The 25,904-nt window shown below is 43.7% G+C and overlaps 1 protein-coding gene across 2 annotated transcripts in view; it reads left to right on the top strand.

The window, feature by feature from the left end:
• The window catches only part of LOC134453232 (NACHT, LRR and PYD domains-containing protein 12-like), a 26,252-nt gene extending 348 nt beyond the window's left edge, over positions 1-25,904 (top strand). The window contains exons 2-19 of one of the 2 annotated variants that reach the window (XM_063204072.1): positions 1-6; positions 426-1,197; positions 1,972-2,135; positions 4,546-4,733; positions 5,266-5,388; positions 5,893-6,022; positions 8,341-8,584; positions 8,768-8,966; positions 9,297-9,391; positions 10,138-10,311; positions 11,299-11,472; positions 12,381-12,554; positions 18,003-18,185; positions 18,858-18,904; positions 19,769-19,837; positions 20,037-20,790; positions 22,221-22,316; positions 22,533-25,904. The exon at positions 1-6 is cut by the window's left edge and continues 21 nt beyond it. In XM_063204072.1, coding sequence (XP_063060142.1) covers positions 1-6; positions 426-1,197; positions 1,972-2,135; positions 4,546-4,733; positions 5,266-5,388; positions 5,893-6,022; positions 8,341-8,584; positions 8,768-8,966; positions 9,297-9,391; positions 10,138-10,311; positions 11,299-11,472; positions 12,381-12,554; positions 18,003-18,185; positions 18,858-18,904; positions 19,769-19,837; positions 20,037-20,790; positions 22,221-22,316; positions 22,533-22,785 — 3,845 coding nt within the window. In that variant the 3' untranslated portion in view covers positions 22,786-25,904. Of the gene's footprint in view, positions 126-425; positions 1,198-1,971; positions 2,136-4,545; positions 4,734-5,265; positions 5,389-5,892; positions 6,023-8,340; positions 8,585-8,767; positions 8,967-9,296; positions 9,392-10,137; positions 10,312-11,298; positions 11,473-12,380; positions 12,555-18,002; positions 18,186-18,857; positions 18,905-19,768; positions 19,838-20,036; positions 20,791-22,220; positions 22,317-22,532 lie in introns of both variants that reach the window. The other variant, XM_063204083.1, reaches the window with a different exon arrangement.

Raw genomic sequence — 25,904 nt, 5'->3', positions numbered from 1 at the left:
AACAGGGTGAGTTGTATCTCCCTTTTTTAGATGAATCAAGTCTACGGGATGTCCTAAGGAACCCTAAAATTACAACTTTACTTTGTGAGGCAAGGTCTGTTAGATTTCGGAGACAATTGAAGAAGGTAGGTCTGCACACTGCCAATCACTCAAAAAACGAAACTTTATTATTTAAAAAGCAACGTTTTGATCACCCTGGATCTTCATCCGGCATCCAGATCCAGGGTGAACCAAGCGTTGCTTTTTAAATAATACATTTTATTTTTTGGAGCTAATGTGCAGACCTACCTTCTTCAACTGTCTGACACTTTTGTCTGGCAACTTTGGATATGCACACCCTACCCAAAACTGGATATCGGAGAGAACTCATCAAATACTGATGCGCATAAGATAAGTGTTATGAAGTTTATTTCTTTGCCTTTTAGATGATCCAGGTCTACGGAAAGTCATCAAGGACCATAAAGCCAAGATGAAGGAGCGCTTCGAGTGCGTATTCGAAGGCATCGAAATCAAAGAGAACAAAAAACTGCTTGATAACATCTACACCGACCTCTACATCACAGAGGGGGACGGAGAGGCCGCGGACGAGGAACACGAAGTCTGGCAGCTCGAGACAGCATTCAAGAAGCAGTCGCCGAGGGACACCCAAATCGACTGCAACGACATCTTCAAACCTCTGCCAGGAGAAGAGCAGGGAGGTCGAATTCGGCTAGTGCTGACCAAGGGAGTGGCGGGCATCGGGAAAACCGTCTCCATACAAAAGTTTGTTCTCGATTGGGCGGAGGGAACAGCCAACCAGCGCGTCCGATTCATGTTCGTGTTCCCTTTTCGCGTGCTGAATTCCGTCAAAGATGAGCACAGCCTCCAGACACTCCTGCTTGGGTTCCACCCGGAGCTGAAATGTCTGGCCAATCCGGAAGAGTACTTCGACAGCGATCGGACAGTGTTGATATTCGACGGCCTGGACGAAAGCCGGCTGCCACTGAACTTTACGGACAACGAAGTGTTCTTCGACACTAACAGAGTGTCGTCGGTGGACGCCCTGATAACGAACGTCGTCCAGGGAAACCTGCTCTCGTCCGCTCTGGTGTGGATCACCACGAGACCGGCAGCGGGGGGGTTGATACCTTCCAAGTATGTCCATCAGAGGACGGAGGTGCGGGGCTTCACCGAGGCACAGAAGGAGGAGTACTTCAGGTAGATTAAGATTGTAGCCTCTTAGTGCAGATGGGGTCGCCGGCGGGCCTATTCACTATTTGCTGGAAATACTCAACTACATCATAGCAACATTGCTATGACATTACTGATAGCCTTTAGTAACAAATTAAGACATAGCCATTACAATTTTGGTGACAGTATAAAGTTATTATAAAGTCAATATAAAGTTATAACATAGGCTCTGCCCTAAGGGGTTAATTCTTATTATTTTAATCAATTTCATTTAATTGCAATGTTAATATTCAGGTGCATTTGTTGAATGTTGAATTTTCAATTCCTTTGCCCCTTAGTGCAGAGCCTATATGTTATAACCTCACTGTCACCAAAATTGTAATGGCTATGTCTTAATCTGCTCTCGGTGCTGTCATAGCAATGTTGATATGATGTAGTTGAGTATTTTCAGCAAATTGTGAAAAGGCCCGCCGGCGACCCCATCTGCAGTAAGAGGTTACGTATATCATTCAAAAGTAAAAAATAATCCCACCGTTCCACAAGCAAAAAAAATCAATAACAATACGTTATGGTCATACAACCATCTTCAGGTACATATACGTTTTTTCTGTGAAGAAGGTTGGATAACCAAAACACAGCATTGGAGATTGAAATCCTCCTGACCAGTAGGAAGAAATCTTCCCCATCTCTCTCCCATTCACTTCTTGTAATCATTTCTCACTTTCCTATCAAATTAAGGCATACAAATCCCTTAAAATCTTAAAAAAAAACCATCAGCAAGGTGTAATGTGTGTATTTCAGGAAGAGGTGTGTGGAGCCCAATCAGGCTGAGAAGATGCTAGCGCATATCAGGGCTTCTAGAAGCCTCCAGGTCATGTGCCACATTCCAGTGTTCTGCTGGATCACTGCCACCGTCTTCCAGAAGATTCTGAGGCAAACAGAAAACAATGACAGAGACGGCGATGGTAAGAGTTATGATAATAAATCCCTTAAAACAAGGTCACTATCATTACTGTTGTAGTATGCCTGTATGTTGGTTAGTCTGAAGTGGACAGAAAGCAACGACAGAGAGGACAATGGTAGGAAGTAGGATGTTGAAAGACATGTTCGCTATTAACCGATAACCGTTTTCAGTGATGTGTTACTTAAGACAACAACAGTGCAGCGATGGTAGGAATTAGACAATTAACAGCCCTCAAAAGACGACTACTGTTATAGTAATTTGTTTAAAAAACAGCCTTAGCTATCAATCAAACTTCTATAGCACCTACTATTACACCGCCTCTCTCTCCCACTCGCTTCCTGTCAGTCACACTGTCATATCGAAGGCCCTGTCTATGCCTCTATAATATATAATAATATAATATAATATAATATATAATTTTGGTGTATTTGCACACCATTTATGCCTGCTGAAAGGGCATACAATACATACAATGAAAACCCAAGTTTGGGTTCCCTTTTTCTCTGAGCCTTATGCAACCGACCCCTTTATCCCCACACTCTAAGAAAATTTCCCTGCAAAATAACGGCAGTTACTGGCAATTATATTTACCTGTAATTCTACTGTTATTTCACACCAAAAATCAAATACAGCTCATTGCTGTTTAATGTATCACAGTATATAACATTTTTTCAGCAGCAATTGAATTGTTAAATTACAGTACTCTACAGAACGTTCACGGTATTAGTATTGTTAAACTAAAGGTGCTCTACAATATTTATGCAGTAGTATAAGTTAAATAACAGTACATTTCAGTTAAAAAGTTGAATTGTACTGTGTGATGACAGGCAAATACTGGGTCATAGTTGTATTCATGAATATGGCCATGGCAACTTCCCACCCCACCCATCATTCTCCATAACTGTGGTACACTGGCCATGTTACCACCCCACCCTCCCATCGTTCACCATGACTGGAGTGCCTTGAGCATGATACTATGGCGCTATGCTGTATTGAGAAAATGGTTTGCGGTGGTCCTTTGAAAGTATGGGCATGAATAACATTTCAGAGTACGCAGTGCTATGTTACAATGATAGTGTACAAGGTGGGCTTTTTACTGTATCTCTTGATGAGCCAATGATGAATATAACATTGGTCAGTCTTTAAAAAATTATTTTGCACCAAGTAGCACAGCAAACAAGCAGCACTACAAGCTAGCTCTCAAAGCAATGCCTAATTTGCAGCAATGCCACAAATGATGCCACATACAGCAAGCTTTCACAAAGAGGAAAGTGTGCAAGCATGTAAGCACGCTTGTAGGCAAGCTTGTAGGCAAACACGTGCTATGCTGTGCCATGCAGGCCAGCCAGCAGGCAGACAAGCAACTGAAGTGTTGATAGTCCAGATTTATATACAGGTGCAAGAGTACCATGTGACCAGAGTCATCAGGCCCTTGGCAGGTGACGCCCGTAATTGAATAATGGCATAACAGCCCTACTCAGGTGAGGCCAGGCACTGATTAGCAGATTGGTTTAGATGGGGCTGCTTGTTGCAAGAGTGTTACAAGTTCTTAAAATGTTTCAGCCATTCACACTTTCATCACTATCAAAATGCATGTGCTACTCACACTTTGCTGCATCAAGCACTTTTTAAGTATTGTAGTTTCCTTAGAAATTGTTTCATCATGCTTGATAGTATCAGATAATCTTTAACCAGTCAGAATGACTTCAGTTCTTCAGGTGGTATTGAAGTTTGATGGTGATCACGGACAAGTGGAGGATGAATGGGTTTCAATGGTGCTGCCTAAAATAACTTGTTATTTTCTAGAGATGCACCGGATCCGGTTCCGGTTCCGGATCCGTCAGGATAATAGAGTTTTTCACAGGATCCGGGTCCGGCAGGATCTTAAGCAGTGGATCTGGTATCCGGCATGTTACCTAAAAATCAGGGTCTGGTGCATGTCTAGCCTAGGCTTTTCAGTCTTTCACAACCCCAATCACTGCATGGAGTGAGATCCCTTTGGAAGCGGCTATTGCAGGCAGTGTGGCGATAAGCCAATGAGTCTAAAAAATAGTTTGCGCCAACGTAATAAAAAGGGCCCACGTGTGCGAGTAGACTATATAATTCAACCCTTTTGTAGGATCCGGTATCCGGTTCCGGATCCGGCAGGATCTTAAGCAGTGGATCTGGTATCCGGCAGGATCCTAAAAATCAGGATCCGGTGCATCTCTAGTTTTTTCCACAACGGCGAATACTGCTATTGTGCAGTACTTACTGTTTATGCTCAATATGTGACTCAAAGTAATATTTTCACAGTAGTTGTCTGTTTTTTCGAAAAACAGTAGAATGCTGTTGCAGAATTGCAGTAAATTAACAGCTATTTTTTACAGTGCAGTTGACATTATATTTGTTGCATTATGGCCATCCTCTAGGTGGCGATGACGGTGAGATCCCCAAGACTCTCACCCAGATGTACGTCCACTTCCTGCTCATCCAGACCAGCATTAGTGACCAGAAGTACCAGCGGGGGCACGGCCCGACGGACCGCAAGGGACTGCTGCTGTCACACAGAGACACAGTGCTAAAGCTGGCCCAGTTGGCCTTCAGGCAGACCATGAAGGTGAAGACGTGTGCGCACACATAATTTAGGTTTTTTTATTTTATAAAATTAAATGATTTAAGAAGATGTTTTATTGGATGGCAGTGTAAGAGTGCCTTTAAAATAAATAAATAAAAACTAACTAAATGGGAAAAAAAAACAAGCAGAAGAGTAAGCATAATCGGAACAAAGAGGGTGATGGTGAAGTGAATGTAGTACTGCATTCACCCTTGCTGCATATGGACATCCTACACGCACGCACGCACGCACGCATGCACGCGCACACACAAACACACAGAAACACACTCACACGCAGGTAACTCTGGGACTCCCAATTGCACGCTGTCTTCAAACTAAATCACAGATACTGATGTTTCTCACAGACACTGATATACTGTCCTTGATCCTTGTTTATGCTTTGTTGTCGTTTGATTTGTTTTTTTTGGTTCAACTGCAACTGGGACAAATGCTGTTTTTAAGTCATTTCAAATGTAAATGGACATTGACATTCACTTTGACTTTGACAATTGTCATTGATTCCCTATCACTGAAGGAGAACGTCATATTCTCCAAAGACGACCTGAGAGAGTGTGGCATCGATGCGGAGGATGCCTCTGTGTACTCGGGCATGTGCACCCAAATCTTCCAGGAGGAGTCGGTCTTCTTTCAGCAAAAGGTTAGTGCAGCCTGAGAAGAACACACACGCACACACACACAGAAACAGACACATCCACACACACATACAAATACACACACACACACACACACACACACACACACACACACGCACGCACGCACGCGCACACACACACACATCCACACACACACACACACACACACACACACACACACACACACATAAACACACACACACACACACACACACACGCATACATAGATTGCATAAAATGGACACATATTTCATACTCTGCACCTTAGTGGAAATGTGCCGACAGGGCGTGGGTGGGGGGCTGCACTATCTCTCTCTCTCTCTCTCTCTCTCGCTCTCTCTCTCTCTCTCTCTCTCTCTCTCTCTCTCTCTCTCTCTGTCTCTGTCTCTCTCTCTCTCTCTCTCTCTCTCTCTCTCTCTCTCTCTCTCTCTCTCTCTCTCTCTCTCTCGCTCTCTCTCTCTCATGGCACCATCTTCCTCACATCCCTGCATCTTTCTCCCTCTCCAAAGGTCTTCTGCTTCGTGCACCTGAGTGTCCAGGAGTTCCTGGCTGCATTTCACGCCCTTGTGGCCTACGCAGACGGGAACCTTGAGGAACTGAAGCCTCTCATCAGCAAACGAAGGTCAAAGAGACCCAAAGGTGATTCCTAGGGCTATGCAATTGTATGGGATTGCCTACTATAAATCCCGTACAGTAGGTAGTATCCCCTACAGTAGTATCGTTTGACATAGGTGGCCATAGCCAATCGTGTCAGTTGTATCTATTCAAACAAACTGCAGTCATCGCCTTTCCACACCTCCCTGCTCTCTGATTGGAGAGAGACTGGGACCATGATCTGGTACTCTGGTAGACTCCATGCTGTCTTTCAGATTGTAACGATTGTGTAAAGCAGCATGGGATGTCCCAGGCTAGGGCTGCATATGACATTGTATTACATTCAGAGGATCTTGATGTTGGTGCTGAATGAAGAGGAAGAAGCTGAATATGACACTGTATGTGATGACATTACAGTATATCACATTTAGATGCCAAAGGCTGGAACTAGCTTCTTGTGGAAATTGTAACTGCCCAAATCATGGCTTGTTTTAAAGATGTAGTGCTATCTGAGTTTGACCTATTTGTAGAGGTTTTGTGACTAAAGTAGCTTACTTTGTAAGTTATAGTGTACAAAATACTGCAAATTATGATCATTACCATTTTTTTAAATTCCTTATTATATCCCCGAAACGCGGAGCGTCGGGGATGTAATGGTTTTGTGTGCGCCGCCGCCGCGTCCGCCGCCGCCGCCGCGTCCGCTTCCGCCGCCGCCGCGTCCGCCGCCGCGCGTCCGCCGCCGCGTCCGCGTCCGCCGCCACGTCCGCCGCCGCGTCCGCCGCCGCGTAAGGTCTTTCGTGTTAACGCGATAACTTTTGAACGGATGTTTGGATTTGTCCCAGATTTTTTGGGTGAATGCTCTAGGGCAGGTTCATGAACTGATTCGACTTTGGAGGTCAACACTTTCAAGATGGCTGAATTCAAGATGGCCGAATTTTTGTTTGGTCCATAACTTCTGACCGGGTGGATGGATTTGTCCCAGATTTGGTGTGTGAATGCTCTAGGGTAGGTTCATGAACTGCTTCGAGTTGGGAGGTCAACACTTTCAAGATGGCTGAATTCAAGATGGCCGAATTTTTGTTTGGTCTATAACTTCTGACCGGGTGGATGGATTTGTCCCAGATTTGGTGTGTGAATGCTCTAGGGTAGGTTCATGAACTGCTTCGAGTTGGGAGGTCAACACTTTCAAGATGGCTGAATTCAAGATGGCCGAATTTTTGTTTGGCCCATAACTTCTGACCGGGTGGATGGATTTGTCCCAGATTTGGTGTGTGAATGCTCTAGGGTAGGTTCATGAACTGATTCGAGTTTGGAGGTCAACACTTTCAAGATGGCTGAATTCAAGATGGCCGAATTATTGTTTGGCCCATAACTACTGACTGGGTGGATGGATTTGTCCCAGATTTTGTGTGTGAATGCTCTAGGGTAGGTTCATGAACTGATTCGAGTTTGGAAGACAACACTTTCAAAATGGCAGAATTTTCATTTGGCCCATAACTTCTGACTGGGTGGATTGATTTGCATGTTAACACCTTATTTTAATGGTTCACCATTTCAGTGAATCTACCATATTAGGTACAGTGTAATAACCAATGTAACAATATTTAATACCATGTAATACTAGTGTAATACCAGTGTAACGATATGCAATATCAGGTACAGTGTAATAACGAGTGTAACAGTATGCAATACCATGTAATATAGTGTAATACCAGTGTAACAATATGCAATACCATGTAATACCACTTACGCACAAACACATGATGTAAGTAAAAAAATTACATTGTATTAAATATTGTTACACTGGTTATTACACTGTACCTAATATGGTATATCCACTGAACCATTAAAACAGTATTACCATTTGCCCCATTTTTTGCTTCATTTTCACAATAGTCGTTTGGTTTTAAGCCTATGCACGTCATGTCACGTCTGTATGTATCATATACGTTTACGAAATGGTGGACGGGAGTGGTAGGAATGATGGGGGACTGGAAGCGTCGCGTTTCGGGGATATACCTTAAGCAGTCGAAGGCGACTGCACAGGCAGTCTAGTTAACATTTGTTTTCATTATATTTAAATTTTTCTAACTTTTAGGATTTATTGTGAGGTGAGCCTGGGATGTCTGTTGAAGTAGTCCATTAAGAGGGACCTGAAAGTATTATTCTCATTATTATTATTATTATTAGTAGTATTATTATTAGTAGTAGTAGTAGTAGTAGTAGTAGTAGTAGTACTTGTGGTAGTACTACTATTAGTAGTAGAAGAAGTAGTAGTTGTAATAGTATTGATTGAATAATCATTATCATAACAATGTGTTTGAAATAGTAAAGACACTTTGATTGATTTGGCTGATATGAAGGTGATATGACCCTGGAGCGCCTGTTGATAGAGGCCCTGTACACGGCCCTGAACAGTAGGAACGGCCACCTGGACCTCTTCCTGCGCTTCCTGCTTGGCCTCACCCTCCCGTCCAATCAGCACCTGCTGAAGGGCCTTCTGGCCAATCCGCTGCAGCCGCCGCATGGCACGGCGGAGACGGTGGACAACATGGTGCAGTACATCAAGGACTACCGGGGCAAGGGGTTGTCCCTGTCACCGGAGAGGTAAGCAGTAATACCAAATAATTTGCTATAAAGTCACTGTTCAATATCATGGCAAAGTCATATAATGTATTACTAAAAACTGTGTAATGTCATAGTTGTGTAGTCATACAATAGCAACGTTTTTTCTCAATGAGTATAATGATGATGATTATTATTATTACTATCATTATTGTCATTATACAGGTGCATCAACCTGTTCCACTGCTTGCTGGAGATGAACGACCGCACCATGCATCGGGACATCCAGCAGTACCTTCAGCTCGTTGCAGAGACAGGCAGCGGGTCCTCTTCATCGCCCTCATCTTCCTCCTCGTTCATCCGGAGGGATCTGTCTCCATCGTTCTGCTCTTCGCTGGCCTATGTGCTGCTGATGTCTGAGGAGGTGCTGTATGAGCTTGAGCTGTGTCACACACACACACTCATACGTAAACACACACACACACACACTCATAATCATGCAGACAATGACACACACGCACACATGTGTGCCAGTGCGCGCACGCACACACACACACACACACACACACACACACACACACACACACACACACACACACACACACACACACACACACACACAGGTGCGCACGCACAACCCGCCAAACACAGATATTCCTTTTTATTTAATCTGCAGTAATCTAGTTTGTACATACAATCTTAATGTAATCTATATAATCTACTGTACATGTAAATTACATTTCCATTATTATAGGTGTTGGACGAGCTGGACCTGAGGAAGTACAAGACCCAAACCGACGAGGCCAGGAGGAGGCTGGTCCCGGCAGTCAGGTGCTGCAGAAAGGCACTGTGAGTTCCATTCTTCTCATTGTGACCTCCGCTAAGGAGGTTGTGTTTTCGGTCGCGTTGGTTTGTTTGTTTGTTTGTTTGCCTGTTTGCTTGTCAGCAGGATAACTCAAAAAGTCATGCACGGATTTCGATGAAAAATGTGTGGAGTGGTTAAATGGAACAAGGGATAACATTTTAGTGGTGATGCCTATCACGATCTGGATTCAGGATTAAAAAAAAATATATTCTTCACCATTGTGGGACAGGGAGAATTTTGACATTCCAGTTTCTAACTGCACAAAAACAAGGCAGAAAGACTGGAAGGTGGGGTGTAACATAGTCAAATGTTCTATCAAACATCTCCCTTGGCAGAGGTCTACACTCTCCAGTTCATTATTAAATGCTTGCAAGCAGGGATGTATGATCTGGCGCCGCTAGGCTAGAGATTTATGTAGGTCCCTCAATGAGGTGTGTTGCGAGATCATTGCCTATTTTCTCTAGCATACTCTAATCTACTTTACTCTACCCTACTCCAGTCTTATCTACTTGCAGGTTTTCACCATGTAACCGAGATGACGTATCTTCCGCGACCATGGTTTTAAAAAAACTTCAATAATGAGATGAATGCAGTATCTCTACACAACTATATCCTACCTGTCCAGGCTCTCAGCGTGTAACCTGAATGAGGTACTGTATCTTGTAAGGTCATTACCTTTGCTCTCTCCCCTAATCTACTCCACTCCACTCTACCCTACTCTACACTACAGGTTTTCAGCATGTAACCTGAATGCGGTATCTTGCGAGACCATCGCCTCTGCTCTGCAGTCTCTTGACTGCCCCCTGGTGGAGCTGCACCTCGGCAGAAATGACCTGGGGGACGCAGGTGCCGCCACACTCTTCGCTGCCCTCCTGAGTCCACACTGCAAACTGCAGACACTGACGTACGTAAGCAACAGGGACTTTTACAGCTTATACATGAGATAACTGGAGAATAGGGGTGTATGCATATGTATTGCATTGTATATGAATTGCATATACAACAGATGCCAACTTGCCGAGCTGGGCCAGAGATGGTCGCTAGTTAGATACCATCTCTGGCTGGGTGTTATAAAGTTAGTAAACTTCAATGCCTCTGAGCCTCTAGCAGCCTAGAGCTTTGGCTCAGTGCGTTTGTATTTGCACCTGTGCTCCCATGCTGGAGGGTTGCTGTGAGGTTGCAAGTTCAAGAGTGGTAGATTGTGCGGGACGACCTTTGTCACACATGAGATAACTGTGAAATATGGCTTGAGTTCGCATTGCAGACTGCAGACACTGACATAAGCAAACAGGACTTTTACTGCGTGAGATAACAGGAGAAGTAGGCCTCACAACAGACAGCATACACTGACGCAAGGAAAAGGAACTTTTATTGCAGAGGTATGGGATTACTGGAGCAAGGAAATGGGACTTAGATATATCTAGAAGATAGATGGGTTGGTAGCCAGAGCCAGGGATGGGCAATACCGAATTCCAAAACTTATTTTGACAATACACTACATGACACAATGGATTTAGTTACTACTAGAGGCCTAAATGTCTATAGTGTATTTTGCTGTAGCCCCATAATGCTACAGAATTATGCTACAGAACTCTACTCATCTCTATTCCTTGGCACTAACTTGCTCTACACTCAATAGGTCCTCCACTATTTATTTACTAGTAGGCCCTACTTTATTTACTACTCTCTATCTGTTCTTCATTACTTGTATACTGCTGTAATCTTTATTGACACCACACTCTGTACATGCCTGCTTATCGTCTTTGTAAATCACTTTGGTTAAAAGCATCTGCTAAATTTTATGTAATGTAATAAAATCAAAACAGTTACCATTCATAAATGAAGTCAGCTATGGCCCATACACTGTGACTGGATGTATGTCTCTCTCAAGGATCCCGGATTGCAAGGTCACTCAGAGCTCCTGTGAGAGTCTGAGTGCTGCGCTTCAGTGTCCTCACAGCCACCTCAGAGAGCTGGACCTGAGCCACAACCAGCTGGAAGACTCTGGTGTGATGCAGATCTGCAAAGCCTTGAAGAGCCGCCACTGCACACTCCACACTCTCAGGTTAGGAGCTATTATACAGTTTGTGCAAGTCACAAACCCTTATTATTAACACATAGTTATACTGTATAGCAATTTGAACAGCTACGCATATTTGCACCAACTCCTACTGTATGTGGTAACACTTTACTTTAAAGGTGCACTGTGTAGGATGTGGCCAGAGTAGGTATTGCAACTATATTGCTCATTGAAACTGTGCTGCCTATTGCCAAATTTGATCTTTTCATGAATATTAATTAATAATTAACCAATATTTAGTAGTATGACCAAAGGACGAAAAGTTTAGCAGCTTAAAATGTCTATTTCTGGAAACTCAAAATGGTGGACCATGGAGAAGATCCCCCTTTTCATGTGTGTAAAATGCAATTTCCCAGTCATAATGAAGAATTAGAATTTAATGATGGTGGTAAGTATTTGTTAAAAAGGTAACATTTGTGAATGGGCGGCGTGAATTCTGTAAATGAACTACTAAAAATATTACACAGTGCACCTTTAAAATAGGTACATCTACTGTACATGAAGTGACTACATTTTGGAGGCTGGGACGATTGGATCTGCAGCACAATTGTGTCAACAACACCAAACATCAAACACAGATTTCCCACATTTTCTGACCAATCACAGATGGTGGGCGGGGAGCTGGAGTGGGCATTGCCAAGATCTGTGTGGTGTGTGTTCTCCTCAGGTTGTCGGGCTGTGGTCTGACTGAGGCAGCATACTCATTCTCTACAATTTGACAGGCTGTGAAGACTCTTGCTGTTTTTTAATGTGTATACAATACCCTGTGCCATCAACAGTCTTCATTCGCCAACTGTTGACTCATTTTAACATCAGTTGATCTATTAAGGTTATTAATGAGCTGAAAACAATTAGAAAGTGTGCCTTTAAACCATTGTTCCTGTCTTCCTCAGGTTGGCGGGTTGTGGTGTGGCGGAGGTAGGGTGTCGAGGCCTCAGCTCTGCCCTCAGGTGCCCCAGTTCTGCCCTGAGGGAGCTGGACCTAACAGACAACAACCTGAAAGACGCTGGAGCTAAACATCTTTCCAATGCACTCGGCAGTCCGCAGTGTAAACTCCAGAAACTCATGTACGTTCTTGTTATTCGTACATTAAACTTACATTCTGTCCTCTCACTGAATCAACTCAATAGTGAATAGTGACTTCACAAAATAGTGACTTAATTACTCTTTCATTCAGGGTGGCTGACAGTCTTGGTCGGTCTCGGGACTAAGTCATCTGAAATGTTTCCCCCCAATGCAAAGACCCCACCCCCTCCCCCCTCCACACACACACACACACACACACACACACACACACACACACACACACACACACACACACACACACACACACACACACACACACACACACACACACACACACACACACTGCAGTCGTTAATTTAAATGATCATTATTGATTCACATTTGCATTCATATTTTGTCAGCATATTGATATATGGGAATACAGTATTATGGAGAGAATTATAAAGGCCCAAGTCAACTCAAACAGTCAGACCAGTTACGCTCTTAGTAGAAGAAGGTCTCCCTATGACCTTGCCAATATCCAATAGAGGAGGAGATCAATGAAGCTTGACAGTAGGTGAAGGCAGGTGGGGCTGCACGACAATAGGATGTGAAAAGGGGAAATCGACCGAGGAAGCTTAAACCCATCTTATCATGACCTTCATTGTGACCTCCAACCTCTCCCGAGGGTTACCGGTTCGATCCACGACCCTGACAGGTATCTGTGTGTTCCCCTGTTAGTGAAGATCGGTTGGTTATGGGTTGGTTGTGTAGGTGGAAGGCCTTTACCTGGTATCAAAGTGCATGTTGTGCATTTTGAAATGAAATATCATATCAAAACCTCCTGATAAATAAAGCAAACATTCATATCAATCAAACATAATTAAACAGCACATTACGATACACAGTCCCAGAGCCGGTTCTGACCTCCATGGGGCCCTAGGCAAAAATATGCCAAGAGGCCCTCATAAAGCGCGCAACCCCCCCCCCACCTACACCCCCACCCCCACCGCAAAACGCGAACCACAGACACAAAATTTGACTCAAATCAAGCTTAATTAAAAAGTCTCCCTTTCTGCGCTCTTGAGACAAAAACATCAATAATGTCATAACAGATTGTGAACATGTAGACAACGGTGGCTGTACTGAACATGCAACTACCTCATCAGCTGCAGGTGTACCTGGCTCATCTGTGTAGGCCTACTACCTGAACATTGTGCTGGCCCTCCACTGGCTGACTGACTGGAGTCTGAGCTGGTCAGAAACTTAAGCATAGCGCCTGTAAAATATAACTAAGGCTTCAATTAATTTAGCTCCATCAAATTGTTTGAATTTAAAATTACCATATTTTATAGCCTGCCCCCTAGTAGCTTGCCTTTAGTAATCTGGTCTAAAACGTTTTTAAAAAATAAATGAATAGGCCTATGATAAGAAACTCATATGTAAAATAAATTATTTAGCTATATAACATGTGTTATTATGAATGTTATCACACATTATTGTGAATAATGTTGTGTTCACTATTTATTGGGATTCACCTTCGTCACAAGTTTCAGTCATTCGCCAAAGGTCTATCCAAGCAAGCCGCGCCCCCTTGCTATAGTTATCACCCCCCCCCACACACACACACACACACACACACACAGTCACGCACGGCACTCCTTCTCCCTCTCCCTCACTCCCTCCTCCTCCATTGCTTAGACTGCACGGACGTCTTATCAAAAATCTTAAGCGCCTGTCATAACCAAAATCAATGTCTGTGTATGTTGATATTTGTTTCTAAACAATCGAGAGGCAGCCACGCATACAACAGCGCGCGCTCAAACTCACATACACACCGGCACACACACAGAAAGGGCACCGCTTCTCTCACACTCCTTCCTTCGTTGCTTCGACTGCACTGACGTTTCATGGGCTAAACGAACGGCTCGTCAGATTATGATTCAACTAGTACACCTTTCGAAACAACAGTAAAACGTTGACAACACCACCCTTTCCTCTCACATTCTCTCTAGCCTAGGCTACCTGTGTTGATTCAGTTGAACTAATTGCAAAGGCTAAACGAAACGCTACTCAGCTTGTGGTTCTCAACAACTTCTACCTTTTAAAACAACTAAAACGTGAATGCCCATTTTTACAACATGTGACTGTATCGAAGACCTGGGCACTTTTTAACACGGCATTGTTGTGCAATACAAAGGCCCATTGACACTTCTGCTCCATACGAAATTTTAATAATAATAATAATAATAATAATAATAATAATAATTGTATTTGTATAGCACTGTGTCATACAAGGCATGTAACTCAAAGTGCTTAACAAATGGGAAAAAACATTGTTAGAGATAGATTTAAAAGGAGAGGTATAGAGGAGAGGCAGAAAAAGCAAGAAGGCAGAGGAAGAAGAGATAGACAGAGAATGTAGAGTCATAAGGTCAACGTAGGTTAGGACCAGGATTCTTAGATGTGTAAGGTCCATAGTGGCTGGGCCACAGAAGAAGGATCACAATGAGTGGAAGCATACGTTGTCTACCTGAGGGAGTTACGTTGCCTACATTGATGGTTGCCTACCCTACCCTACCCCGAGTTACGTTGCCTACCTGACTGCTGTTCTCGTCGCTCATTGTCATGAATTTTCTTTTTCTTTTTGTCGTTTCCGCAGGGAAAATGTCGTTTCATGTTGGACGTTTCACGTTTTGTGTGACGGAATCAATAATAAACAATGAAATCAGTTCGCGGCTTTTTTTTTTTTTTTAACTGTCAACGTCAGTAACGTAACGGGTCGCGCGAGGCCTTACGCTGCGAGCGTAGTGAGCGTATTGGGCGCGCCGGCTCTGCACAGTCCTCATGCAATATGCTGGAGAAATAGAAAGAGAAAGAGGAAGAAAAAAATATGGGTAGTAGGTTACTATCTAAAGAGAAGATAAATAAAAAAGAATCGTAGTGCTTATTTATACAATGTTTCGTCATCCAATAAGGTGTTTGCTGTCCAGGTGTCCGCCTTCACTACGAAGCCTCGGGGGATGGGTAGGTGGGTGGGAGTGAATGCCTCTAGGCCTTTTTTCCCTCATCCTACCCTGTGGCTGAGATACCCTGAGCATGGTACCATACCATCCCCAAGGCACCGCTTCTGACTATTTATGGCTATTTGAAAATGAAATATACTGTGTAAAACCTCCCAAAGATTAGCAGCTTATCCAGTGTTTCACATAGAAAGAAGATGTATACAGTAGGTGTCCACCCTAACAATGAGACACTAAGAAAAACCTTGTCGTGGGTGGGTTAGAGCAGTGTTTCTCAAACTTTTTCAGACCGAGGACCACTTTGTCCCCCAAAAAGTGTTCAGGGACCACCTGTCAACTCAATTGACATTTGAGGGGTGTTAATTTGACACGGCTACTTTTCAATGCAGATCACTTACTTTTTATTTACATTTACAAGCCTGTATTATTGTGGTGAAAATAAGACTTTCCATGTGTTTAACTTTGTAATTGTGTTACAAATATAGCCTACTTCTAGCTCGTCTTGGAAAAGTAGAAATCCACTCGCGGACCACCTGAGCTCTGTCGCGGACCACCAGTGGTCCCCGGACCACACTTTGAGAACCACTGGGTTAGAGGGACAGTGAATGGCCAGCGTTTTGCCCCATCCTCCCCTGTGAATGAGATACCATGGGGATACTAGCCAGGCTGTGCCCTCCTAGTGACGCAACAACACCTTCGGCGCGATTGCAAGTCTATGATAATCAGGCAAGTTTCATACAGCAAGAAGGCCAATACCGTAGGTGTCCACCCTAACAATGAAGCACTAAGACACAACCCTGACAAGTGGGTGGGTTTGAGGTTCAGTGAATGACCAGTGTTTTCCCTGGTACCATGCATCCCCAAGGCACTGTTCCCGGCTATTTTGGGCAATTTGGAAATGAAAGATATGAAACCTCCCAAAAACGAGGAGCGTATACATTATTTCACACAGAAGGTAGGTGTTTGCTGTCTAAATGTCCGCCTTAACTATGAAGCCTCATGGGGGCAGCCCTGATTGCTGGGTGGACAGGTAGGTGGGTGTGAATGTCCAGCGTTTTCCCCCATCCTCCCCTGTGGCTGAAATAGCCCTACCAGGAACATGGTACCATACCATCCCTAGGGTGCTGCTTCTGGCTATTTTCTGCAACTGGAAAATGAAATGCGCTTTTTGAAACCTGCCAAATATTAGTAGCTTATGCAGTGTTTCATACAACAAGACGGTGTATACTGTAGGTGTCCACCCTAACTATGAAGCCTCGTGGCGGAAACCCTGATGGGTGGGTTGACGTGTGGGTGGGTGACCAGCGCTTTCCCCCATCCTCCCCTGTGGCTGAAATAGGCCTACCCTTTACATGGTACCATACCATCCCCAACACACTGCTCCTCCCCTGGGAAGCCTGTCGAGCTAGATCCCCTTACGCCATCTGGCTGGAGCAGGGAAAAATGTAATGGTCTTGTGTTGTGTGGACGGCACTGTGTGCCGTGGTGTGCTGTTGTGTCACAAATGTCACAAATGAGACATTGGCCCTGTTTATATGATATTTTTAATTCAGAATTAATAATTCAGAATTAAATAGTTTACATTATTAAAGAGTTTATATTGTGCATTCATTTAATTCCAAATTGTGAAGTGTTTACATTAGTGTTTCTCAACAGGGGTTCAAGGCCGCATTGGGGCTGAGAAGGATACTGCTTAGAAGGGGTGGTTCTTAATGCTCTGGGGGTATTAGTCCATTTTACTTCTTAGTACAGGGGGGTGCGCGGAGGTGGGGGTGCGGGGCTGCGCTGCCTCTTCTTCCCTCTCTCCCCCCATGCCGGCGCACCCTAACTTCCTAAGGCTCTCGCAGATGCTTACCCCCTCCTGCTTATCTATTATATTCTTCAATTTGTATGTCTTTCACTCCATATCCATATATTTATTTATTTATTTATTTACTTTATTTGCATGATTATTTATATTTCATTAATGCATTATTTATGCAACCTCAGTTTGATGTGCTCAACCTCCCCCCCTACTTCATTATTTATGAATATAATTAATAATTAATGATTTGATTAATATTATTGCCATGTACAGTATGCATCCTCAGATTTGTTGGCTGTCTGATCATGAGGAAGGGCTGCTTGTCATCGGTTAGAGTGCTGCAGTCCAACCCCCTCGTCTTCTTAACCACACCCCTACACCCTAAATAGTGCATAAAAATAGTATGAAAATTAAGTTTACTTTTATATTATTGCCTCCGTTATCATCTTCCACATCCTGGTCAAGGGAGACGGTTTGTCATTAGCTAGAGCGATGCATTCCAACCCCCTCCCTCAATTTAACTATTATTATGATTATTGCGCTTCTTCTTCTTCTTCTTCTTCTTCTTCTTCTTCTTCTTCTTCTTCTTCTTCTTCTTCTTCTTCTTCTTCTTCTTCTTCTTCTTCTTCTTCTTCTTCTTCTTCTTCTTCTTCCTCTTCTTCTTCTTCTGTATACAACCCCAGGCTGGTTGGCTGTCAGATTGCTGAGGAAGGCTGCTCGTCATTGGCTAAAGCGCTGCGCTCAAACCCCGCCCACTTGCAGCACCTGGACCTCAGCTACAACCACCCCGGCGACACCACGGCAACCGAGTTGCTTTCTATGACGACAGCCCATGCCACCTCTGCTTCTAGCCCTCTGACCATCAGGTAGGTCTTTGGAGGATTGGGTTGAGGTGGGGCTGGTGGTTACAAAGAGGGAGACAGAAAGAGGAATGTGCGTGTGTGGGCAGGGGGGGAGGGGTGTACAATTGTACATGGGTTAAACGTTTAAAATGTGATGTTAGGAGGGTCAAGATGCTAAGCCAAATATGTGAGCTTACTTTTTGAATGACAGCCGTTTCCAACAATCAGAGATTGAGGAGCACGCAGACAGAGCTGCCCAGACGGGGGTGTTTACAAGCGTGCATATCTAGGTGTGTCTAGGCCTTGGCTGTGGCTCAAGCGGCTATGGTACTGTCATGGCCGTAACTACCATTGACACAGAGGTCATGTCCTCCGTATTTTTTTTTCAGTAATTTAAAATGTATCTATGATGGAAATCGACATATGATCAACAATGGTAAATTCAGTCTGTATACACTACCCCCATTTATTCTCAAGGCAGTGATTAATGTAAACATACTTAAGAGTTTGACTGGAGTGTTTGAAGCATTCTAAATGTACAGTATGTACAGAACAGTACAGCACGCAGTATTTGACCTCTGTATTTGAAAATGTCTGTTTACGGCCCTGGGTACTGTAGTGTTACATGGAGGACTCAGGTTTGATGACAGCTGTGTTTGCTGACTTGATCTTTTGTTTAACGGTATATGTCCACAGTGTTGAGCACAGTGCCCCATGCCGCTTGAGATCCGGACTGCAGAAATGTATGTATCTACTACTACTACAATTACTAAATGTACTACAACAACTAGGGCTGCACGATTATAGAAAAAATCAAAATCACGATTATTTTGGTCAAAATCATAATCACGATTATTAATCACGATTATTGATTTTTGCAGATTTTTTTGGAAATTATAACAAGATGAAATATAACCAAGAATGAATTACATACGGGATGAGCAAAATAAAATGAATTGTAATAATTATGTAAAGGCAAAAGCATGAAACTGAAGTGGACAGATTTCTGGCCAGAAACACCAGCCTGTCAGTATGTTCTGGCTTCAAGGACGCTCTCAAAAGTAGGTCACTATTGCCACGATTAAATCACGATTAAAATCATAAATTCGATTTCACTATTTTATCACGATTTTGATTATTTTTCGATTAATTGTGCAGCCCTAACAACAACTGCCACTACTGCTACTACTACAGGGCTGATAGTATTCAGGCTCCATGCCTGATTTCAGGCTTGACAGAGTTTGCAAAAATAAAAACATTGATGATAATTAGCCATTAGGTTATTCTTATCTCAGAAAGTGTTACAGGTTCAGGGTTTTCTTCTACTATCAGGCTTGAATAACGGTCATACACAGGCTATTAAATGTTTGAATATTGTGTCAAAATAGGCCTACGTTACGTCACTATGCAGTATCTTGTCGTCGGCGTTAGAGCAGGGGGAAAAGCTCAGGCTCAGGATTTTGTTTCACTATCACCCCTGCTACTACTACTACTACTACTACTACTACTACTACTATTACTACTACAAGTAGTACTACTACAACTGATAACAAAAATAAGAATTTATATAAACAACTTGCGATTTGTTTTTTATTTTATGTCCACAGATGCGTGTGATTTGACCCTGGACATTAACACAGCACATAGGAAACTGTCTGTCTCTGAGAACCTGAAGGGTATGTATTATTATAATGATAATAATAATAATAATAATGATGATAATAATAATAATAATAATAATAATAATAATAATAATAATAATAATAATAATAATAATAATAATAATAATAGTAATGGTCATCCTCATCATCATAATGATTTTTTTGGTCAGTGGAACATTTTCAGTGTTAATTCTATACGTTGTGTCGTCCACAGATGTGTCGTGCAACATGCGCGAGCAGTCCTACTCAGACCACGCCCTCAGGTGTGACACCTGGCAGGTGTTCTGCCGAGAGCCGCAGTGCCGGCGCGCCTACTGGGAGGTGGAGAGAGGGGGCTGGTACGGCATCGTCATCGGGGCCTCCTACCGAATCCCCAACAGCAGCAGCGCCGGTGGTGGTGGTGATATTAGTGACAGTGGCGATGATGGAACCTCCTACAGAACACCCGACAGCAGTGCCAGTGGTGACGTTGGTGGCAATGTTAGTGGCATTGGGGATCCTGGGGCCTCACATCAGATGCCCCACAGCAGCAACATGGACGAGGGTGGTGATATTGGTGGCATTAGCGATGTTGATGCTGGCAGGGCTGGGGTTTGTCATAGCAGCAGCAGTGGCGATGCCAGTCATAGCAGCAGCAGCACTGCCAGCAGTGGTGGCATTGGCAGCTGTACCACTGGAAACAGTGGTGACAAAATTGGCATCAGGGGTGGCATCAGTGATGTTGCCAGTGCCAGTATTGCCAACTCTGGTGCCTGTGACGGTGACGGTGCCAGCAGCAGTGATGACGATGACGATGGTGCTATCAGTGGCTCCGGTGGGGATGGTGGTGGTAGTGCCAGACACAGCGGGGATAGAGATGGTGGGGGCAGAGGTGGCGGCAACAGTGATGGTGGTGGCAGTGGTGGCAGAGAAGATAAGAAGATTGGATACAACAGCTGGTCGTGGAGCCTGGCCTGCTACGGTCATAGGTATGTGGTGAAGTGTTTGTATTAAATACCTCAGGTACAGAATAGATACAGATTTCTTCAGATACCTCAGATACTATCTCAGATTCAGAGTAATTTATTAACGTAATTAACTAGAACGGGCACTCGGTAGAGCGCAAACCTTCGCCTACGCCACTTATTTTTTTCTGGCCATCTTCAGAGTGTGGGGCATAACATTCTCCAAATTTTGGTGTTAGTTTCATTTAAATCGGACCGGAATATCGTAATATTACATTTTTGGCCCAGTCTTGACCTCTTATTCAATTCAGCATGCACACATTGTTCTGGCATATAGTGCTTGGCAAAGAAAAAACGTTTTTGACCTTTTCGTGACCTTGACCTTGAGCTTTGACCCAATCACTCCCAAAAAGTAATCGATTGTTCCTTGGGTCATGACCAATCATCCCACTAAATTTCATAAAAATCGGCTCAATTTACGTTTTTGACCTTTTCGTGACCTTGACCTTGACCTTTGACCTTTTACCCAATCACTCCCAAAAAGTAATGGATTATTCCTTGGGTCATGACCAATCATCCTACTAAATTTCATAAAAATCGGCTCAGTCATGTCTGAGTTATACGAAGTACAAACATATTCACAAATAAATAAATACACGGCGGGCAAAACATAACAATTAATAATAATAATAATTTACAGTAAACACATCAAGACATGTTTAAACAAGCGCTGTTGTTGAACCAGTAGGGTCTGTTACAGCAATAAGTACATTTGTTTTTAAAAAGGCAATGAAACAATAAAACAAATTGGGGCCAGTGAGACAAATGTTGGTAATGTGGTCTTCAGGAGTCTGGCCAGACATCTGGGGAAAACCTATCCTTATTTTTTTTGAAGATTTTTTTTAACATTATTTGATAGGACAGTGTGAGAGGTGGACAGGAAGCGAATAGGGAGAGAGATGGGGAGGGGTCGGCAAAGGACCCGGGCCGGGAATCGAAACCGGTTCAGCCACATGGCAGACGAGTGCCCTACCGGTTGGCCACAGCAGGGCCAGCTATCCCCATAGCCTTGGCCATGGCTCAAACGCCTAAGGCACTATAATGTTACGCCAGGGACCCGGGTAATTTCCCTATCCTTCCCATGATGTCTCTCTCCAACCTGTTGTCTGTCCACACTAAATGCATAATAATAAAACATAATGTCAAAAAACTAAAGATATAAAAAACATTGTGAAAATCCATACATAATCTTTTTTTAGTTTTTTTCGACTTTATATGATAGGACAGTGTGAGAGGTGGACAGGAAGCGAATTGGGAGAGAGACGGGGAGGGGTCGGCAAAGGACCCGGGCCCGGGAATGGAACCCGGGTCAGCCGCATGGCAGGCGAGTGCCCTACCGGTTAGCCACGGCAGGGCCTCCCTATGTAATCTAATATTTCTTTTCTTCACTGCAGGTACACAGCCAGGCATAACAAACGTCGAACGAATATCCCCGCTCCTGTGCCTGATGTCTGCCGCATAGCCGTGTACCTGGACTGGCCTGCTGGCAGGTGTGTGTGTGTGTGTGTGTGTGTGTGTGTGTGTGTGTGTGTGTGTGTGTGTGTGTGTGCGTGCGTGCGTGCGTGCGTGTGTGTGTGTGTGTGTGTGTGTGTGTGTGTGTGTGTGTGTGTGTGTGTGTGTGTGTGTGTGTGTGACTAAATCACTAAGCCTACATGCACGCCTATGTCTGAGTTAGTCACTAACTCTCATACTGATGTCCAATGCAGGTTGTCCTTCTACATCGTGTCCAGAAGAGGAGGAGGAGGAGGAGAAGAAGAAGAAGAAGGAGGAGGAGTAGGAGAGGAGGAGCTCATCCACCTGCACACCTTTCATTCCACCTTCACCCAGCCGCTCTACCCAGCTTTCAGGTTTATCTTCGCAGGCTCCAACGCTTCCATCTGCGACGTTACCTCGGTAGCCGAGGTCAGACATCACAGTCCAGACCCGGCTGGCTCGAACAAAAAAAAGCCCAAAACCTAATACCTTTCCTGACAAAACACACACTGGCATGGGAGGAAGAGTGACTTATGAATGTCCTAAAAGCCTGGATTCAGGTATTGACTTCAGTGCGCTGTCTGTTTCTTAAATACTCTGACTAGCTGGGCTGGCCAGTGGGCAGACTTTTCTTCTACATCATCTGAAGAGGAGGATGAGGAGGAGAAGAAGGAGAGGAGGAGGAGCTCATCCACCTGCACACCTTCCATTCCACCTTCACCCAGCCGCTCTATCCAGCTCTCAGGTTTATCTTTGCAGTCTCCAATGCCTCCATCTGCAACGTTACCTCGGTAGCCGAGGTCAGACAGCACAGCGCAGTCCAGACCTGGCTGGGTTGAACCTAAAAAGGCCCAAAACCTAAAACCTAATAAATACTACACCAACACAGGTGGAGATGGACTAACAAATGAACTGAGCGCTCAAGCTAGTAGCTCAAGCTCAAACTATTGGCTCAATTTCTATCATATTGTCTGGAGTCTGTTTCTAACTCTGGTCCACCTACACACCTTCCACTCCACCTTCACCCAGCTGCTCTACTCAGGTTCATCTTTGCATCTGCAACGTTACCTCTGTGCAGGGGCAGTCCTAAAGGCAGCATCCCGGGGCAGCATCCGTATGGAGGTGGCATCATAAGGTGAAAAAAGTGAAAGCCCATTGGGAAACTCCAAATCCCATTGTCATTGTGACACAGCACTCCACAGCACACAAGTGAACACTGCACACTGCACACAACAAAATTGCATTTATGCCTCACCCGTGCAAGGGGGCAGCCCTCAGTGGCGCCCCATGGGGAGCAATGCGGTGGGACGGTACCATGCTCAGGGTACCTCAGTCATGGAGGAGGATGGGGGAGAGCACTGGTTGATTACTCCCCCCACCAACCTGGCGGGTCGGGAGTCGAACTGGCAACCTCTGGGATGCAAGTCTGACGCCCTAGCCGCTCACCCATGACTGCCCATCATCAAGATACTCCAACCCCCACTTGCTGAAAAATCTTGAACTACCAGCTACTAGCTTGTTTAGTAGCTACAATATCAACACTGGTGTGTATATGTTAATCTTACTAGCCAAGCACACACTCACTAATGGATCAAAGTGACTGGTAAGATGTTTTTTTCTACCAGACAAGATGAAATTTCACCAGCATTTGGCCGGTTGACGGGTGTGATTTCAGAGCCCTAATAGCAGCTAATGTCATTGAGGCTGCCATGCAATCACCCAGTGTGGCACCCGTATGGATGGAGGCGGCATCATCTTCTCTGCGCTTCATCTTTAGAGGCTGTAACACTTCCATCTGTGATGTCACCTCGGTTGCCACAGTCTGCCTACACAGTCCAGACACGGCTGGCTTGAATCTAAAAAAGCCCAAAACCTAAAATCTAACCTAAAACAAGACACTAGCGTGGGAGGAAGACAGACCAACATGAATGAACCGAAAGCTCTGTTATAAGCTCAATTTTATCATATGGTCTGGATTCAGGTTTTGTGCTCAGAGACAAATGATTCTCAAAGTGGGGTCCGTACTTAGTAACACGTACTTTTGGTGCGAGGAACCATCACGAAGATTCTGTGCTGAGCGGTGTTCAGATTTTTAATAACACTCCATGGACCATGTTGCATATTCTTATAGGTTAGCTGTCACTATCTGTGTACTGTAATTGTACTATTGAGGAATGCTGTGACGTAATGGAGAATTCTGCATCGGAATGTAGTGCAGACACGTTTTCAAACTTCTTTTAAGGGGATTCAATCAGTTGTCATCTGAAATAGACTGTCTCATAACATAACCAAAGTGATGAGTGAACTTCTCGCTGTTCAAATTGAACACCTTGTCTACACATAGCGGAACGCTTTGATAAATGGGTTTTTTCTTTCATCCATTTTACGAAATAGCGTTAACCTTTACAAAATAATGTTAAAACCTTAATATTTTAGTTTTTAGAAATAGGTATAAGAAAGAATAGTTGGTAGAGGAAACACCTCTGTTTTTTGTGTAAATTGAAGGCCTAAATGGTGGAAAAGGTCTCTGTTTATTAAAAAAAACACCTGTTTGTATGTAAACGGGCTGAAAACTATTCCTTTTTTTAAAGATCATACACCCATGTCAGTATGCCTCCATACTTGATAGTGATGTGCCCTCACCATGATAATAAGTACTATTAATTCGCCATGATAATAATCTGATGATAATAGTCACATGTCTCTGATACCGGCTAACCACCCTTGACTAACAAATGTTCTGTGGGACACAGTAAACACTACGACTCTGTCACTGCTGTCTAGCTGCGGCAGCAGTCCCTTGTCCATCAGTGTTTCGCCTGTGACCTAGAGTGTACTGGGAGTAGTGATGAGTAGAGGATGGCTATTTGGGAAAGTGCAGTCTTAATCCAAAGTGACACTCCAGAGCCCTGGGAAATCTGGGAGTCATGCTCATAGTGCACACAAATACAGACAGAGTCACGCAGAATGTGCACACATGCACGTACACACAACATAAAATACGAGGACACTTTTTTTTTTTTTAATTGTTTCTAACATCCTCTCAATACAAAACAACCTTCTCATTTTTTAGTGGCAAAGCCAAAGAGGACTGTCCTGCCTTTTTGTTTTTAAGTGATTGTGATATTTTACACCCCTTCTTGTAGTCTAGTCTGTAACGTCGGAAAATGTACAATATACCGTATATTGTTTCATTTGAAACGGCGTTGAAGATATGTACATTTTGTGTATGTATGAGATGCACAGCGCATGAAATTACATTGTAAAATCAAAAATATTAAGTGACTATGAATATGTATGACAAATTGGATTTTTTTTAAACTGCACGCATCAATGTTGATTATAAGATAGTATACATTTTGTATTTAAGAATAAAAAAAACAAATCTATTTGGCTTTTTTTACCTACCTGTCTCCAGAAATTCACCTACAGTACATCCATCAGTGGTTCCCAACGTTTTTCTTCTTAAGGGACCCATAATTTTACCATTGTAAACTTTGGTGACCCTCCCCACGGTGTGCTGCATAGGAGGCGTTTACTTGTTACTTGCGTTACACTTGCATTGCTCATTGTGAAAACTGACTGTTGTTGATCTATAAAAATGT

This window comes from Engraulis encrasicolus, chromosome 1, assembly GCF_034702125.1.
Source record: "Engraulis encrasicolus isolate BLACKSEA-1 chromosome 1, IST_EnEncr_1.0, whole genome shotgun sequence".
NCBI classification, from domain to species: Eukaryota; Metazoa; Chordata; class Actinopteri; order Clupeiformes; family Engraulidae; genus Engraulis; species Engraulis encrasicolus.
This window is presented reverse-complemented; position numbering and strand designations above follow the sequence as displayed.